General features: G+C 35.0%; 2 protein-coding genes across 2 annotated transcripts; both read left to right on the forward strand.

Annotated features, from left to right (window-relative positions):
- The first annotated feature begins 2,380 nt into the window (after positions 1–2,380).
- On the forward strand, positions 2,381–11,182 carry LOC112052253 (digestive cysteine proteinase 2). The gene is made up of 14 exons (XM_024091259.2): positions 2,381–2,505; positions 3,448–3,553; positions 4,396–4,501; positions 5,075–5,198; positions 6,445–6,559; positions 7,292–7,404; positions 7,716–7,812; positions 7,924–8,004; positions 8,139–8,368; positions 8,611–8,737; positions 8,993–9,098; positions 9,217–9,306; positions 9,394–9,494; positions 10,119–11,182. Exons 1-14 carry the CDS (start codon positions 2,442–2,444, stop codon positions 10,297–10,299), a joined length of 1,641 nt encoding a protein of 546 aa, XP_023947027.2. The 5' UTR covers positions 2,381–2,441; the 3' UTR covers positions 10,300–11,182.
- Positions 11,183–12,737: 1,555 nt separating this feature from the next.
- Positions 12,738–17,819, forward strand: LOC128198125 (procathepsin L-like). The gene is made up of 11 exons (XM_052881857.1): positions 12,738–12,741; positions 12,999–13,113; positions 13,858–13,970; positions 14,290–14,386; positions 14,498–14,578; positions 14,803–15,032; positions 15,275–15,401; positions 15,695–15,800; positions 15,919–16,008; positions 16,096–16,196; positions 16,800–17,819. The coding sequence occupies exons 1-11, from the start codon at positions 12,738–12,740 to the stop codon at positions 16,978–16,980; spliced, it is 1,245 nt and encodes a 414-aa protein (XP_052737817.1). The 3' UTR covers positions 16,981–17,819.
- Positions 17,820–18,368: the final 549 nt, after the last annotated feature.

Here is an 18,368-nt window from a genome sequence, read left to right on the forward strand (position 1 = left end):
ATCGGTAGGCAGGCCCCTAATTAACGTTGAGAAATGAAGGCCGGTCTTTATACCCTTTATAGTGTGAAGCAGTAATATTGGAACACAGGATATTGGATCCCATAAAACTGTTTCAAAATTATTGTTAATTAAAATCATAAATGTAAGATTATTCTGCTTGGTCTTTACGATTATAATACCAACGATATTTTATACTATAGATGTGTTAAGTGCCTACAAAATCACCGCAAAAAGTGATCCGAATTTAGCTACTCCACTGAGCACTGCACAATTTTGTTTTTACTTACATTATTAATATTATATTTAAGTATATGTATATAGGTTTTACATTTCTTGAACACAACTCGACAAGACAATATTTAGGTATAATCTGTTTAAATAACTTTCGTTTTTTAATAAGCGACTAGATAAAATTAAGACAATAATTATGCACATTTGTCCGCCTCAGTTTTGATGCGCTAGTGCCCTATCTATACTAATATTATAAAGCGGAAGAGTATGTTTGTTTGTTTAATTGAACGCGCTAATCTCAGGAACTAATGGTCCGATTTAAAAAAAATACTTTTGAGTGATAGATAGCCTATTTATCGAGGAAGACTATAGGCTATATTATATTTTCAAAAAAAATTAGGGATCCTTTCTATAACTCCAATAATGTAACCCAAGGTGTACAAAAGCTTTGTTTACATGGCGAGCGCTGCAAAAACTATTGATGTTAGAATAAAATAATGTACTACAACTTTGCAGAACACATCATTTTCTACAAAAAATTTGCAACAACATATATCTATCTTCTATATTTTAGCAGATATAGTGTCTTTTGTACTTTAATAAATTAATAAAATCATAAACTAAGATTTAAGTCATTATTTACACAACTAAACTTAAATCCTTATAAAAATTAATTACTTCATAATCAAGAGGATATTATAGAGATAAGATTTGCCCTTTACAGTATGTTAATTAGTTATATAGTTTCGGAGAATACGGGAATGTATATAATACGGGAGAAAGTAAGAATACGGGATAAAAACATAGCCTATGACACTCGCAAATAACGTAGCTTTCTATTGGTAAAAGAATTTTCAAAATCGGTTTAGTAGAGCCAGAAATTATCCCCTACAACCACATTAGAATAGTTACTTTTCATCCCAGAAAAATCCATGGTTCCCGAGGGATTTGTGAAAAACTGAATTCCACGCAGACGAAGTCGCGGGCGTCCGCTAGTCTCTAATATAAAATATCGTTGACCAATACAACAAAATATTTTTAACAAAATATTGAAACATACATATAAGTTAAATATGCTCTAATTTATTATTAGTTGTAATGAGTTGTTCATTAAAATTTAATTAATACCTATAACCAATATCATTATATACATTTTGTTTCTCCAAACCGAATTCACATTGATGTAAATATTTTACTCATAACGTGGATAAGTCATATAAAAATAAATAGGTTTATAAAATAAACAGCAGATTATTAAGGCGTCTTTCTTTATTATTAATCAAGCAACAATTGTATTTTTGTCGATTTTGATACATTTGCTTAATTTAAATACATTATTGGAAAGCCATGGTAATAAGTAAACTAAAGCTGCGAGAGTCCCTTGGTATATTACATTTTAGCTATAACAAATTCAGTTAGGTATTTTTTGGTATTACATTATCTATGTATTATAGGTACTTAAGAACCAAATATCTTGTACAATTATTTACTTAGTATTACTGTACCCTTTGTATAATTTTATGAATTTAGGCGAATTTTTAGAGAGCCGTGATAGCCCAGTGAATATGACCTCTGCCTCCGATTCCTAAGGGCGTAGGTTCGAATCCGGTCCGGGGCATACACCTCCAACTTTTCAGTTGTGTGCATTTTAAGAAATTAAATATCACGTGTCTCAATCGGTGAAGGAAAACATCGTGAGGAAACCTGCATACCAGAGAATTATCTTAATTCTCGGTGTATGTGAAGTCTGCCAATCCGCATTGGGCCAGCGTGGTGGACTATTGGCCTTACCCCTCTCATTCTGAGAGGAGACTCGAGCTCAGCAGTGAGCCGGAAATGGGTTGATGACGTAGGCAAATTTAAAATTTAAGTTTATGGCCTACATAAAAACTAAATATTTTCTTCGTCGTATCTTAAAAGTATTTTAAAAAAATGATATAGGTAAAACCTACAGCTTAAAAGGCCCCATATAAAAAAATCATGGTGTTTATAAGTGTTTTCATGTTTTTATGTCAGTCAGTACGTATACATTATGGCCTATTAGTTTATATTATGTAAGTCTTATCCATATTATTCCATATTTGTTCTATCAACATACAAAAACTGTTTGCGATTAATTAAATCACCGAACTGATTATAATATCGAATATAAAACGGGTAATTTTGATTAATTCCACCACATTGAAGTGAAAATATTGTAGGTAGTCACAATGTTTTTCTTCACATTAAAAATATTATTTCTGCTTACAATCACTTCGGTAATTGGGAAATATGGTGAGAGATTTTCAATATCGTAATGTATTTATTAATTGATATACAAGAATGTAATAATACAAATGAATTTAATAAATTTCATATTTTATATAATATAGTAATTGACTTAAAGCCAATCTAATAAATATTTTAATTAATATAATTTAATTTTTTAATTTAATTAAAATCAATGTACGAGTATGCATATTGAAACGTTTTTATAGGATGTCTATAAATTAATCAACTAGTCACACTAATATTATAAAGGCGAAAATTTGTGTGTAAGTGTGTACTGTTCCTCTTTTACGCTGCGGCTACTGAAGCGATTTGGCTGAAATTTGGAATGGAAATAGATTTTCATCATCATCATCATCATTATCAACCCATATTCGGCTCACTGCTGAGCTCGAGTCTCCTCTCAGAATGAGAGGGGTTAGGCCAATAGTCCACCACGCTGGCCCAATGCGGATTGGCAGACTTCACATACGCAGAGAATTAAGAATAATTCTCTGGTATGCAGGTTTCCTCACGATGTTTTCCTTCACCGTTTGAGACACGTGATACTTAAATTCTTAAAATGCACACAACTGAAAAAGTTGGAGGTGCATGCCCCGGACCGGATTCGAACCCACACCCTCCGGAATCGGAGGCAGAGGTCATATCCACTGGGCTATCACGGCTCAATAGATTTTACTCTCGATTAACACATAGGCTACTTTTCATCCCGGAAAAATCCATGGTTCCCGCGGGATTTGTGAAAAACTGAATTTCCGCTAGTAGCCGCCGAGAGTCCGCTAGTTTTAAATAAGAGTAGGAACAACAATAGCTGGTAAATAGAAAGATAGGGTTTAAACCCAGAACCTTTTTAATCCCTTTAACCGTGAAACTAATAAGGCTCTGTCACAAAGGCATTAAAACAAAAGTTACGTTATGTTTATAACCTACAGTTTATCCTTATTACAGTTCAATCTGATGATGAACGTCCCGATCTAAAATGGCCTAAGAAGTACACCTTCCAGGCCACTAAGGTGTCTCTAACATCTGGTCTAGTCGAAGATATCGAGTTCTGGTAAGTTTTACTGGTAAAGGGTATATATTTTTTTCAATTTGTACCATTTACATTACATAAACTAAATTTGGTATGATTTACATTAACGTGTAGATGTCAACAAAAATCCGTTATTCTGGCTGAATACAGTACTTAGGCTGCCAGTTTACCAAAGCGGAGCAAAGTAGCGGAGCCGAGAAACGGAGAAATATTAACTAATAAGATTGCACAAAATCTTCGCTCCTCTTGAGTGGACAGGGACTTGTGAGCTAGTTTAAAAATTCATATAAAACCGGTAAGCGGTTTATTTAACAAAGTCTGCATCTCCGCTCCGCAACCTCGCTCCTTTTATATGGACAGACACAGTATCTCAACTCCGCATTAGTCCATTTATCCGCTACGCTCCCTCGCTACGCTCTGGTGAACAGGCAGCGTAATCGGAGTACATATCTCAAAATTTCTAATTATAATGCATTTTCTTTAAAGTCTTTAAATTAATCTACCTTAGGGGTAGCCTGTTGGAGATAGAAATAAGGCCGCCTTAGCATGCTAATTATTATAACTATAAAAATTAATAATTTTATATTAATATTTTATTTATTTTTGTGTGCATTTTTTTTATTTCTTGCTTCTTGTGAAAACCGACAAAAAAGTCTATCAATAAATTCCAGATATTTGCGCAACCAGATAAAAACGGCAACCTGGGGTGTAATTCCGTTATTTTAGAATTTAAACTTTTTTTCTATGGAATGCCAAAAATAAAATGTAACTAACCACGATGTTGCCATGGAAATGAGCGATGTCACATCGCTGTAACTTTACAGAATGTGATATGAGTTTGTTTTATGTAAACGTTGTTTCAGGCGTACCAGCAAAAAATCCAGAGTAGACTACAACGAGGGTGCTGTTAAGAAAATCGCTATAAAGGGCAAAAGGAGAACTTTAAAATCATTTGGAGTAAAATATGAGGTGAATTAGTTTAGTTGTAAAAGTAAATAATTTCAATGACATTAAATGCCTAAAATACAGATAAAGCCATACCCATATAAATATTGTTTTAGTTAGTTAATATTGTTGTTTTAGTGTTATTGTGCGTGTTGTCAGTGATGACCTATGGTTCCGAGACTTGGTCGCTAACTATGGGCCTCATAAGAAGGTTTAGAGTCACACAGCGGGCGATGGAACGAGCTATGTTAGGAGTATCTCTGCGTGATCGAATCAGAAATGAGGAGATCCGCAGAAGAACCAAAGTCACCGACATAGCTCAAGGAGTTGCGAAGCTGAAGTGGAAATGGGCGGGGCACATAGTTCGAAGAGCCGATGGACGTTGGGGTTCCAAAGTGCTGGAATGGCGACCCCGCACTAGTTAGCGCAGTATTGGTCGAGCCCCCACCAGGTGGACTGACGACATCAAGCGAGTCGCAGGGATTCGCTGGATTCAGGTGGCACAGTTTCGTGATGTTTGGAAGTCCCTACAAAAGGCCTATGTCCTGCAGTGGACGTCCATCGGCTGATATGATGATGATGATGATGATGTTTTAGATCCATCCGGAAACAACGGAGGAGTACTTGAATGAGCTGTTCTGCATCAGGACCAACGGGACAGCAACTAACCGAGTTAATCTGGACGATTTGTTGCCTGATGAGGGCGAATTTGAATATCGCGGTAAGAATTGGCGTGCACAAGTTCTTTCACAAATTCACAAAATTTTCTTAATTGGTCCAGGTCTGGGTGGTGGGAGGTTTCGGCCGTGGCTAGTTACCACCCTACCGGCAAAGACGTACCGCCAAGCGATTTAGCGTTCCGGTACGATGTCGTGTAGAAACCGAAAGGAGTGTGGATTTTCATCCTCCTCCTAACAAGTTAGCCCGCTTCCATCTTAGACTGCATCATCACTTACCATCAGGTGAGATTTTAGTCCAGGGCTAACTTCTAAAGAATAAAAAAAAAAATAAAGGTACAAATTGCACAAGTGCGTGTGATATTGACCTACAGATCCGAGACTTGGTAGCTAACTATGGGCCTTATTAGAAGGCTCAAAGTCACATAGCAAGCGAAAGAGCGAGTTTAGGTGAGAGTTAGGCAGTATATTTTGCACCTAACAAGTGCACGCCATTGCTTGGTAACCGAGCAGACAGAAAGAGATCCGCATTCTGAGTTCTGCGTTCTCAACAATGTAAGTTCACTTCATAGCACCGCACATGTGGCAGACTCGACAGTCTGCTCTATCTGGGCATTGGTATAGTTACAAAGGATATGGTCCAAAATTGTATGGAGCCCAGGATCAGACATTGTACTCTGGCGGAAATAAAAGAAAATATTTTTTTAACTATTTTTGATTTATACAAATCTACGAATTTACTTGAATTCTTTCAAAATAATATTCATTCTCTCCCAAGAAATGCAACACTAATGTGGGTAATAATGGCGGATTGATGACGTTTTCAATGCAGTAGTCGATTTGACGTTTGCTGTCAATTGTCATGTCATAGTTGCTTTAAGGGCGCCATCTTGATTTATTTCAAAAACTTGGGTTTTAATTTTATTGATTTCTTTTTATTAAGTTAGATGTAATCACTTATTTTGATTTTAATAAAATCCTTATATTTTTTAAATTTTAATGATACGGGGTACAAGAGTGGACCTGAAATGGACCACCTCCTTTTGCGTAGAACACAGAATTCAGAACACATTCTGTCTACGTCAGCCTTTTGATCACCATAATTATCAGCCGATCGACGCCCATAGCTGGACATAGGCCTCTTGTAGAGGCATGCAACACGGTCTTGAACCGCCAGCAGTGTCCCTACTACCTGGTTTAAGTTTTCGGTCCTACTACTAAGTACTAAGTTGGATGACCAACAATGGGTTAAAATTATTTACATAAAACATATTTTTTTTACTATTGTAGGCAAAGAATACCTAGAAACAGGTTTAGTGGATAAGTTTGCTTACGAACAGACGGAGAGTCAGAAATATTTGTGGGCATACCTAGACAGCGACAACTCTTCTTGGATTCCAGTAAGGTAAATAATTTAAATGTAATATATACTTAGAGGCACAATTATCCGCCCACTTTAATATACTCGCGTCATATTGAAGAGGGCAGATAATTAGAATAAAGGAAATATTTATTGTTATATGTATGCTAGCGTTAAATTATATCGTACCTACTAATCTATACTAATATTATAAAGCTGAAGAGTTTGTTTGTTACGCGCGCTAATCTCAGGAACTACTGGTCCGATATGAAAAATTCTTTCACTGTTAGATAGCCCATTTATCGAGCAAGGTTATAGGCTATATATATTATCTCCGTATTCCTAAAGGAACGGGAACCACGTGGGTAGAACCTCACGGTGTCAGCTAGTATTATTATAAAAAATATAACAACTCTGAACTGAGAATTTCATTGATATTTCATAGAAAAAGAAAGCTCACTACTTCATTGCTCGAACCTGTAGCCATGTGGCACACCGATTACCTTTCTACAAACGCTAACGCTTCGAAATCCAATAAGATAGTATGGTATGGATGGTAATGACAGATCCGATCGATGACTTGGTCACGTGACCTATCGCAGCAAATGTCATTCCCGTATTTTTTTTAATTTTCGAAGCGTCTGCGATTGTAGAAAGAGAATCGACGTGCCACATGGCGACAGGTCAAGGCTTCGAATCCAGGACGTGATAGGAAGCAACATAATCTATAAAATTGTGTATTTTATTTAGCTGTACAATAGTATTTTCATTTCTCAGGCTGGAAGTGATTGGATTTAACGGTTGGCTGGAACAATTAAAGGAACACGTTGTTACGTATTATACCAACTTTAAGACTGAAGTAGATGACAGCGTATTTGATGTTGATAAGTGTAAGTATAGTATGAACCACACTTCTAGTCCTTTCTGACATTGCAACGTGCAGAACTACGCAGATATTACCTCGGCTGGAATTTGTTTTTGTATACTGCACAGCCTTGTGCTTAGAGTGGACTTGAATTTTGGCGCACACTTTACCATGGTTTTGATTTAAATTTTTATTTAACTTGCCTTGTCCTTTTTCGAAGCTTAATTAGAACCATTTTCGAGACAATGCGAAACGAACCAAAACTAAATTTCAATAAATTTGAAAAATTAAACTAAGATTTTGCAATTAAATTATTGGTTGTAATGATTGATACAGATGATTGTGGTGATGCACCTGCCCCAGAAACAAACAATATCAACTTATCGAATTTAGATCCTGAAATTGACGAACATGTGGAGATTGCCTTTAATAGGTATGTAAATTATAATAAAAAAGCATGTTTTACAATATTGTTTAATTAATCAGCAGCATTCAGTAACCTTATTGAAGTCGATTCATAAATTAACTAATTTTATATTTGTAGGTACAAATTAGAATTTAACAGACAATATAGTTCCGAAGATGAGCACGCAATGCGGAAGAGTATTTTCCAAAACAACATGAGGTGAGTTATCATAATAACTGCATGTAATAAAACATAGTTATAAACTCTTACATTATTCCCATAAAAGTAAGATGTAATAAATATTAAATTTATTTATTTAATAATATAATCTAACTTAATAAATAAAATTTCAGAAAAGTTAATGAGCATAACAGCAAGGGTAGCACTTACAGACTTGCTCTGAATAAATTTTCTGATCGCACTCAGGAAGAGAAACAAAAAAGTAAGGGTCTTCTGAGACGGGAACCAGGCGAAATAGGCACTCATCCGTTCCCTTATGACAAGAAGAAAATTGCTGAACTAGCTGAGAATTTGCCAACTGACGTTGATTTAAGACTTGAAGGCTTCGTTTCACCTGTAAAAGGTAAATGTTTAGTAATAGACCACAACTTTCCATTTGCTATAATCTTTGCTTCATCAATCATCTTACACAAATTCGTGGATTTAGGTACGCTGGACCTGATCTTTAACGAGAATGTCCTGGATTTGGTCAAGGAATATTCGCCTGGGCTTCCTCCTACCAACATTTCCATTCACCCTCGCCTTTTTAAATCCCTTTATACAGTCTCTGTATATTCATCCTTCCAATTTTTCTGTATCTTATAGATCAGCAAGGATGTGGCTCATGCTGGTCGTTTGGTACAACCAGTGCAACGGAAGGTGCGCTTGCTCGTTCAAACGGCGGCAGATTGCTGAGACTCGCTAATCAAGCATTGATTGACTGCGCTTGGGGGTAAGAATACTCTAATAATGATATGCTATTCATCTCCAAGCTGAAAAGTTTGTTTGGTTAAACGACACTAAGGAAAACAGATTCGAATTGAAAAAATATTTTTTGTTGAATTGTTATTTATTGAGGAATGAGCAGAGCATCAGAAAAAATGTGGTGAAATGAAAAAAATATTTCTTTTAAGAGTTTATTTTACATTTCTGATATTAATTGGCACATCTCTAGCTTTTGTTGTATTAACACGAACTTTATCTCTAGATTCGGCAATAATGGTTGTGAAGGTGGCAGCGACACAGCTGCCTATCGCTGGATGATTGAATACGGTCTACCTACAGAAGAAGAATACGGATTTTATAAAGATAATGTATATCTAACATCATTTACATAAATTGAAAGGCTCCAAGCATAGTTATTTTCTTCGTTCGATTTACGGAATTTTTAATTTCAGCTCTATTATAATTACCAATCTGGTTATGTTTTAGGATGGTTTCTGCAACATTGAGAATATGACAACGATTTACCCGATCAAAGGATTCACTGATGTCACTCCATTCAGCGTCGAAGCTCTTAAGGTTATAAACATGTTCTTTTCATTGATCTGTTAGTTCTTTCATGACAGTTATTTTTTAATTATTATGTGGCTTATATAACTTTTTCAGATAGCAGTAATGAATCATGGTCCTTTATCTGTTTCAATTGATGTCGGTTCTTCTGAAAAATTATACGATTACAACGGTGGAGTTTTCTATGACCCGAAATGGTAAAAATATTTTTTTTTTATAATTTTTCAGCAACAACACTTAATAACACGAGTACAAGGCATATTGGGGGTGAATAATGTTTATTTGTATTTTTTTAAGAGCCGTGATAGCCCAGTGGATATGACCTCCACCTCCGATTCTGGAGGGTGTGCATTTTAAAAACTTAAATATCACGTGTCTTAAACAGTGAAAGAAAACATCATGAGGAAACCTACATACCAGAGATTTTTTTTAATTCTCTGCGTGTGTGAACATTGATGGCTGGTGTGATGAACTATTAGCCTGTCCCCTCTTATTATAAGAAGACACTGATGCGCAACGTTGAGCGGAATATGGGTTGTTAATGAATGATTATTATGGACACTATTACTTCACCCTCTATTTCCAACTAATTTCAGAGAATATTAGTCATATTTAAAAAAATAAATTGGCTAATATTATTTTTTAAGTATAGAAAGAAAGTCACTGGGTGCTGGGGACTCGGGACCGTTGTGCTTGGAGGTTCATGTGAAAGGCCTATGTCCAGCAGTGGACGTCCATCGGCTGATTATGATGATGATGATAGAAAGAAAAAAAGTGTATTTTTATTGATTTTGTAATTAAAATAACGATATTCTTCACAGTTCACCAGAAAAATTGGATCACGAAGTTTCGCTAGTAGGTTACGGCGAAGTCGACGGTGAAGAGTACTGGATCGTCAAGAACTCATGGGGTCGAGACTGGGGCATCGATGGCTATTTCCACATCTCAACGCGCGACCACGCTTGCGGGATTGCCACCGAGCCTACCTACGTTGTCATATAAATCTAAAAACCAGAAAAAAAAAGAATAATGGAGAGGTGAACCAATGACGTCAAACGTTTACCGCGAATTAAAGTATGTGAACACTAGGCTCAGTTAACTAAGTTAAGCAAACCTGGAAAATTCGTTGCGCGTCCACTAAAAAATAAGCTATAACTTAGTCTTGGCTTGTGTAATCTCGGATTGGGCTATACAACTAAGTTATTTAGTCCTAGTTTAGCTGTTTTATTTAGTTTAGCTGGCATACTCGGAATTTTCGATGACACACATGTATGAAAAACTACTAGCTAAGCTAGCTGAAGTAATTTAAGTTTAATTTGCGGAGATTCAAGCCGAACACTAGTTGAAGCTTCAGTGACGCGTATTTTTACTTTGTCACCGTAATAAATCAAATTAACAAGTTATTGTATCTGTTATGTGTAAATATCTCACTTCTTTAATTGTCATAATTATGCAATGAGAAATATTTCTGGAATGTCGAATAAAATATTAACAGCGGCTGAACCAATTTAACTAACATTCTTCATTAACTCCAAACAATTCTCAATTTGTTGTAATCTTTTTTTTTACGTGTTGAACTATGTACACTTAAATTCCTAGTTAATTATAACTATTTTTCATTGCTTACTTTTGTATATTCTGTTGAGCTTTTACAACTTTTTTGTTTATTTTTGTCAAGTTGATATTTTTAGCATTTATGTATTTTTTTTTGATTTGAAGTTTACCATCCAGTTGTTCATCTCTCCATTTTGCAAGGAACGTGGCTTTTTACTGTTGTAAATGTACGAATGTTATTGTAATATTTTAGTTATAAGTAGCATAAGATTGCACGTGGAATTTATTTATAGGAATTATTTGCGCTAGTATTAAATTTATAATATTAAAATATTCATTTTATTTGAAACCTTATTGAAACTAAATACAGATTTTGAATATTATAAGGCGTTTAAATATAATTTTGCAAGTTCATTAACAATTGTAAAAAATTGACATGTTTTAACCGACCTCCAAAAAGCGGGAGATTCTAGATTCAACTCTATGTTTTTTTACAATATGCCCGACTAGTTTCGAACCCATACCGGGCCCTTAGTCATGATCAGTTTGGATCATGCAGCGTTGCAAGAACCAGCTCATGACTAAGGGCCCCGTATGGATTCGAAACTAGTCGGGCATACTCCGACCTTATATTACGTGAGTTTTAGCCGTGTTTCTTAATCTAAATAGAAAATAAAATAAAAATAGTTTAAAATTTAAATTCTAAAATAGACTATAGACATACACTTCACAGTAACAATTACATCACAAAGTAACTATTGAAAATAATGAAAAAAATCCAGTCCTCCAGATGCGGAGCTTGACAAAATTGGCGTGCACAAGGTTGATAACTAGAGTAGGCATGATATATAGGTACAAAATGCCAAAAATCCTTGAAGAATAAATAATAATAAATATTGAATCAATAATCAACATGGCGGTAATTTCGTGAACAAGATGAACCAAATTAGCTGAAATTTGGTATTGAGATATATTATAGCATGGATTAACACATAATATGCTACTTTTATCCCGGAAAAATCTATGGTTCCCGAGGGATTTGTGAAAAACTAAGTTCCACGCGGTCGAAGTCGCGGGCGTCCGCTAGCACATTATGAGAATAGCAAAATACACCGACTGTCTTGATTTTTTTTTTTTTATTATGCAATCAAATATGCATCATTAATAAGCTTCTTTAACTAAGCCCGGCAGTGTAAGCCCGGCAATGTAAGCCCGGCATGTAAGCCCGGCAATGTAAGCCCGGCAATGTAAGCCCGGCAGTGTAAGCCCAGCCTTATATTGCGTGAGCTCGGCAATCTTCCCTAATCACAAACACTTTAGTGAGCCATATGTTTATATTGAACTTTGATCTTGTACTCCTTTCCGGTACGGTAACTAATGTAGACATGTTTTAAAAAATACTATACCATTACTACAATGGTATTCATATTATATCAACTCTTTTGATACCATTATTCATCATTACCAGCCCATTTCGGCATACTACAGGGCCAGCCGCTGTAGCCAAGTGGTACGTCGGAAAATATTTTTTTTTAACTATTTTTTGATTATACAAATCTACGAATTTACTTGAACTCTTTCAAAATAATATTCATTCTCTCCCAAGAAATGCAACACTAATATGTGTAATAATGGCGGATTGATGACGTTTTCAATGCAGTAGTCGATTTGACGTTTGCTGTCAATTTTCATGTCATAGTTGACTTGACATGACAATTGACAGCAAACGTCATGTTTTAAGGGCGCCATCTTGATTTATCTCAAAAACTTGGTTTTAATTTTATTGATTTCTTTTTATTAAGTTAGATGTATTCACTTATTTTGATTTTAATAAAATCCTTGTATTATTAAATTTTAATGATACGGGGTACAAGAGTGGACCTGAAATGGGTCATCTCATTTTGCGTAGAACACAGAATTCAGAACACATTCTGTCTACGTGAGCCTTTTTATCACCATAATTATCAGCCGATCGACGCCCATAGCTGGACATAGGCCTCTTGTAGAGGCATGCAACACGGTCTTGAACCGTCAGCAGTGTCCCTACTACCTGGTCTAAGTTGTCGGTCCTACTACTAAGTACTAAGGTGTATGACCAACAATGTGATAAACTTATTTACATAAAACATATTTTTTTACTATTGTAGGCAAAGAATACCTAGAAACAGGTTTAGTGGATAAGTTTGCTTACGAACAGACGGAGAGTCAGAAATATTTGTGGGCATACCTAGACAGCGACAACTCTTCTTGGATTCCAGTAAGGTAAATAATTTAAATGTAATATATACTCAGAGGCACAATTATCCGCCCACTTTAATATACTCGCGTCATATTAAAGAGTGCAGATAATTAGACTAAATGAAACTATTTAATGTTATATGTATGCTAGCGTTAAATCATATCGTACCTACTAATCTATACTAATATTATAAAGCTGAAGAGTTTGTTTGTTGAACGCGCTAATCTCAGGAACTACTGGTCCGATATGAAAAATTCTTTCACTGTTAGATAGCCCATTTATCGAGGAATGTTATAGACTATATATTATCTCCGTATTCCTAAAGGAACGGGAACCACGCGGGTAGAACCTCGCGGTGTCAGCTAGTATTATTATAAAAAATATAACAACTCTGAACTGAGAATTTCATTGATATTTCATAGAAAAAGAAAGCTCACTACTTCATTGCTCGAACCTGTAGCCATGTGGCACACCAATTATCTTTCTACAAACGCTAACGCTTCGAAATCTAATAAGATAGTACGGTATGGATGGTAATGACAGATCCAATCAATGACTTGATCACGTGACCTGTCAATAGCAAATGTCATTACCATATTTTTTTTAATTTTCATAGCATTTGCGATTGTAGAAAGAGAATCAACGTGCCACATGGCGACAGGTCCAGGCTTCAAATCCAGGACGTGATAGGAAGCAACATAATCTATAACAATGCGTTCATAATATTGTGTAATTTATATAGCTGTAAGAGTATTTTCTTTTCTCAGGCTGGAAGTGATTGGATTTAACGGTTGGCTGGAACAATTAAAGGAACACGTTGTTACGTATTATACCAACTTTAAGACTGAAGTAGATGACAGCGTATTTGATGTTGATAAGTGTAAGTATAGTATGAACCAGACTTCTACTCCTTTCTGACATTGCAACGTACAGAACTACGCAGCTAGAATTTGATTTTGTACACTGCACAGCATTGTGCTTAGAGTGGACTCGAAGTTTGGCGCACACTTTACCATGGTTTTTATTTAAGTTTTTATTTTACTTGCCCTGTGTAGGTCCTTTTTTAAAGCTAAATTAGAACCATTTTCGAAACAATGCGAAACGAACAAATACTTAATTTCAATAAATTTGTAAAATTAAATATAAGTTTTAATTTTTTGCAATTAAATTATTGGTTGTAATAATGATCATGATTCCAGATGATTGTGGCGATGCGCCTGCCCCAGAAACAAACAATATCAACTTATCGAATTTAGATCCTGAAATTGACGAACATGTGGAGATTGCCTTTAATAGGTATGTAAATTATAATAAAAAAGCATGTTTTACAATATTGTTTAATTAATCAGCAGCATTCAGTAATATTATTGAAGTCGATTCATAAATTAATTAATTTTATATTTGTAGGTACAAATTAGAATTTAACAGACAATATAGTTCCGAAGATGAGCACGCAATGCGGAAGAGTATTTTCCAAAACAACATGAGGTGAGTTATCATAATAAGTGCATGTTATAAAACATAATTATATACATAGCAGCATAAATAGTACATCCTCCTTTTTGGAAGTTAGTTAATAATAACTACAAACATACAATTTCTAACTCTTTTTCATTATTCAGATGAAAGTAAGTGTTGCAACTTGCAAGATGTAATAAATAATAAATTTATTTATTTAATAATATAATCTAACCTAATAAGTAAAATTTCAGAAAAGTTAACGAGCATAACAGCAAGGATAGCACTTACAGACTTGCTCTGAATAAATTTTCTGATCGCACTAAGGAAGAGAAACAAAAAAGTAAAGGTCTTCTGAGACGAGAACCAGGCGAAGTAGGCACTCATCCCTTCCCTTATGACAAGAAGAAAATTGCTGAACTAGCTGAGAATTTGCCAACTGACGTTGATTTAAGACTTGAAGGCTTCGTTTCACCTGTAAAAGGTAAATGTTTAGTAATAGACCACAACTTTCCATTTGCTATAATCTTTGCTTCATCAATCATCTTACACAAATTCGTGGATTTAGGTACGCTGGACCTGATCTTTAACGAGAATGTCCTGGATTTGGTCAAGGAATATTCGCCTTGGCTTTCTCCTACCAACATTTCCATTCACCCTCGCCTTTTTAAATCCCTTTATACAGTCTCTGTATATTCATCCTTCCAATTTTTCTGTATCTTATAGATCAGCAAGGATGTGGCTCATGCTGGTCGTTTGGTACAACCAGTGCAACGGAAGGTGCGCTTGCTCGTTCAAACGGTGGCAGATTGCTGAGACTCGCTAATCAAGCATTGATTGACTGCGCTTGGGGGTAAGAATACTCTAATAATGATATGCTATTCATCTCCAAGCTGAAAAATTTGTTTGGTTAAACGAGACTAAGGAAAACAGATTCGAATTGAAAAAATATTTTTTGTTGGATTGTTATTAATCGAGGAAGGCTTTATTATAAGTGAGGTCACGCTACTACCTATAGGAGTGGAACATCAAAGAAATATATGGCGAAACGGAATAAAATATTCCTTTTAAAAGTTTATTTTGCATTTCTGATACTAATTGGCACATCTCTAGCTTTTGTTGTATTAACACGAACTTTATCTCTAGATTCGGCAATAATGGTTGTGAAGGTGGCAGCGACACAGCTGCCTATCGCTGGATGATTGAATACGGTCTACCTACAGAAGAAGAATACGGATTTTACAAAGATAATGTATGTCTAACATCATTTACATAAATTGAAAGGCTCCAAGCATAGTTATTTTCTTCCTTCGATTTACGGATTTTTTTATGTCACCTCTATTATAATTACAAAACTGGTTATGTTCTAGGATGGTTTCTGCAACATAGAGAATATGACAACGATTTACCCGATCAAAGGATTCACTGATGTCACTCCATTCAGCGTCGAGGCTCTTAAGGTTATAAACATGTTCTTTTCATTGATCTGTAAGTTCTTTCATGACAGTTATTTTTTAATTATTATGTGGCTTTTATAACTTTTTCAGATAGCAGTAATGAATCATGGTCCTTTATCTGTTTCAATTGATGTCGGTTCTTCTGAAAAATTATACGATTACAACGGTGGAGTTTTCTATGACCCGAAATGGTAAAATTTTTTTTTTTTTTTATAATTTTTCAGTAACAACACTTAATAACACGAGCAGAAGGCATATTGGGGGTGAATAATGTTTATTTGTATTTTTTTAAGAGCCGTGATAGTGGATATGACCTCCACCTCCGATTCTGGAGGGTGTGCATTTTAAAAAATTAAATATCACGTGTCTCAAACAGTGAAAGAAAACATCATGAGGAAACCTACATACCAGAGATTTTTTTTAATTCTCTGCGTGTGTGAACATTGATGGGTGGTGTGATGAAGACACTGATGCGCAACGTTGAGCGGAATATGGGTTGTTAATGAATGATTATTATGGACACTATTACTTCACCCTCTATTCCCAACTAATTTCAGGGACAAGAGAGAATATAAGTCATATTTAAAAAAATAAATTGGCTATTATTATTTTTTAAGTATAGAAAGAAAGCCGCTGGATGCTGGGGACTCGAGACCGTTGTGCTTGGAGGTTCATGTGAAAGGCTTATGTCCAGCAGTGGACGTATATCGGCTGATAATGATGATGATGATGATAGAAAGAAAAAAAGTGTATTTTTATTGATTTTGTAATTAAAATAACGATATTCTTCACAGTTCACCAGAAAAATTGGATCACGAAGTTTCGCTAGTAGGTTACGGCGAAGTCGACGGTGAAGAGTACTGGATCGTCAAGAACTCATGGGGTCGAGACTGGGGCATCGATGGCTATTTCCACATCTCTACGCGCGACCACGCTTGCGGGATTGCCACCGAGCCTACCTACGTTGTCATATAAATGTAAAAACCAGAAAAAAAAAAGAATAATGGAGAGGTGAACCAATGACGTCAAACGTTCACCGCGAATGTGAACACTAGGCTCAGTTAACTAAGTTAAGCAAACCTGGAAAATTCGTTGCGCGTCCACTAAAAATAAGCTATAACTTAGTCTTGGCTTGTGTAATCTCGGATTGGGCTATACAACTAAGTTATTTAGTCCTAGTTTAGCTGTTTTATTTAGCTTAGCTGGCATACTCGGAATATTCGATGACACACATGTATGAAAAACTAGTTAAGGAGCTAAACTAATATAAGTTTAATTTGCGGAGATTCAAGCCGAAGACAAGTTGAAGCTTTAGCTTTAAATCAAATTAGCAAGTTCATATTTTACGTGCTATGTGTAAATACATGACTTTTTTAATTGTCGTAAGTAACCAACGACAAAGAGTTCTGGAATGTCGAATAAAACTTTATTTTCAGTTTCTAAACCAATTTAACATTTTTCATTAACTTCAAAAATGTTATTCTAAATTTGTTGTAATCTAGAACTTGAACTATGTACGCTTAAATTCCTTTATCTTAGTTTTAGTTGTTTTACATTGCCTGCTTTTGCCTGCTTTCTGTTGAGCTTCCACATTTTTTTTGTCAATTTAATTTTTTTAGCATTTATGTATTTTTTTTTTGATTTGAAGTTTACTATCCAGTTGTTCATCTCTCCATTTTGCAAGGAACGTGTCTTTTTACTGTTGTAAATGTACGAATGTTATTGTAATATTTTAGTTATAAGTAGCATATGATTGCACGTGGAATTTAATTATAGGGATTATTTGCGCTAGTATTAAATTAATAATATTGAAATAGACATTTTATTTGAAACCTAATTGAAACTAAATACAGATTTTGAATATTATAAGGCGCTTAAATATAATTTTGCGAAAGTTTATTAACAATTGTAAAAATTTGTCATGTTTTGACTGACTTCCAACAATGGGGAGATTCTTCAACTCTATGTTTTTTTTTACAATTGAAAATAATGGTAAAAGATCCAGTCCTCCAGATGCGGAGCTTCAAAACAGTGGCGTGCACAAGGTTTATAATTAGAGTAGGCATGATATATACAAAATGCCAAAAATCCTTGAAGAATAAATAATAATAAATATTGAATCAACAATCAACATGGCGGCAATTTCGTGAAAAAGATGAGAAGGTTTTTTGATACCTTTTTCTTTGCAGCTTACACCAGATCAACGTTATCATTATATATGAGAATAGCAAAATATTAATATAATATTTTATACAGAACCCAATGTCTTGTTTTTTTTTATTATGCAATCAAATATGCATCATCAAGCTTCTTTAACTAAGCCCGGCAATGTAAGCCGGGCAATGTAAGCCCGGCCTTATATT

Source organism: Bicyclus anynana, chromosome 5 (assembly GCF_947172395.1).
Source record: "Bicyclus anynana chromosome 5, ilBicAnyn1.1, whole genome shotgun sequence".
Taxonomy (NCBI): Eukaryota; Metazoa; Arthropoda; class Insecta; order Lepidoptera; family Nymphalidae; genus Bicyclus; species Bicyclus anynana.

What these genes read in the sequence shown, in the direction of transcription:
- LOC128198125 (XM_052881857.1), top strand. An exon ending in GTGGAGATTGCCTTTAATAG is followed by an intron (nt 14,387 to 14,497) that starts GTATGTAAATTA and finishes TTATATTTGTAG; the next exon opens with GTACAAATTAGAATTTAACA. An exon ending in TTGATTGACTGCGCTTGGGG is followed by an intron (nt 15,402 to 15,694) that starts GTAAGAATACTC and finishes CTTTATCTCTAG; the next exon opens with ATTCGGCAATAATGGTTGTG.
- LOC112052253 (XM_024091259.2), top strand. Translation starts at nt 2,442, where the DNA reads ATGTTTTTCTTCACATTAAAAATATTATTTCTGCTTACAATCACTTCG. An exon ending in TTCGGTAATTGGGAAATATG is followed by an intron (nt 2,506 to 3,447) that starts GTGAGAGATTTT and finishes TCCTTATTACAG; the next exon opens with TTCAATCTGATGATGAACGT. An exon ending in CATTTGGAGTAAAATATGAG is followed by an intron (nt 4,502 to 5,074) that starts GTGAATTAGTTT and finishes ATGATGTTTTAG; the next exon opens with ATCCATCCGGAAACAACGGA.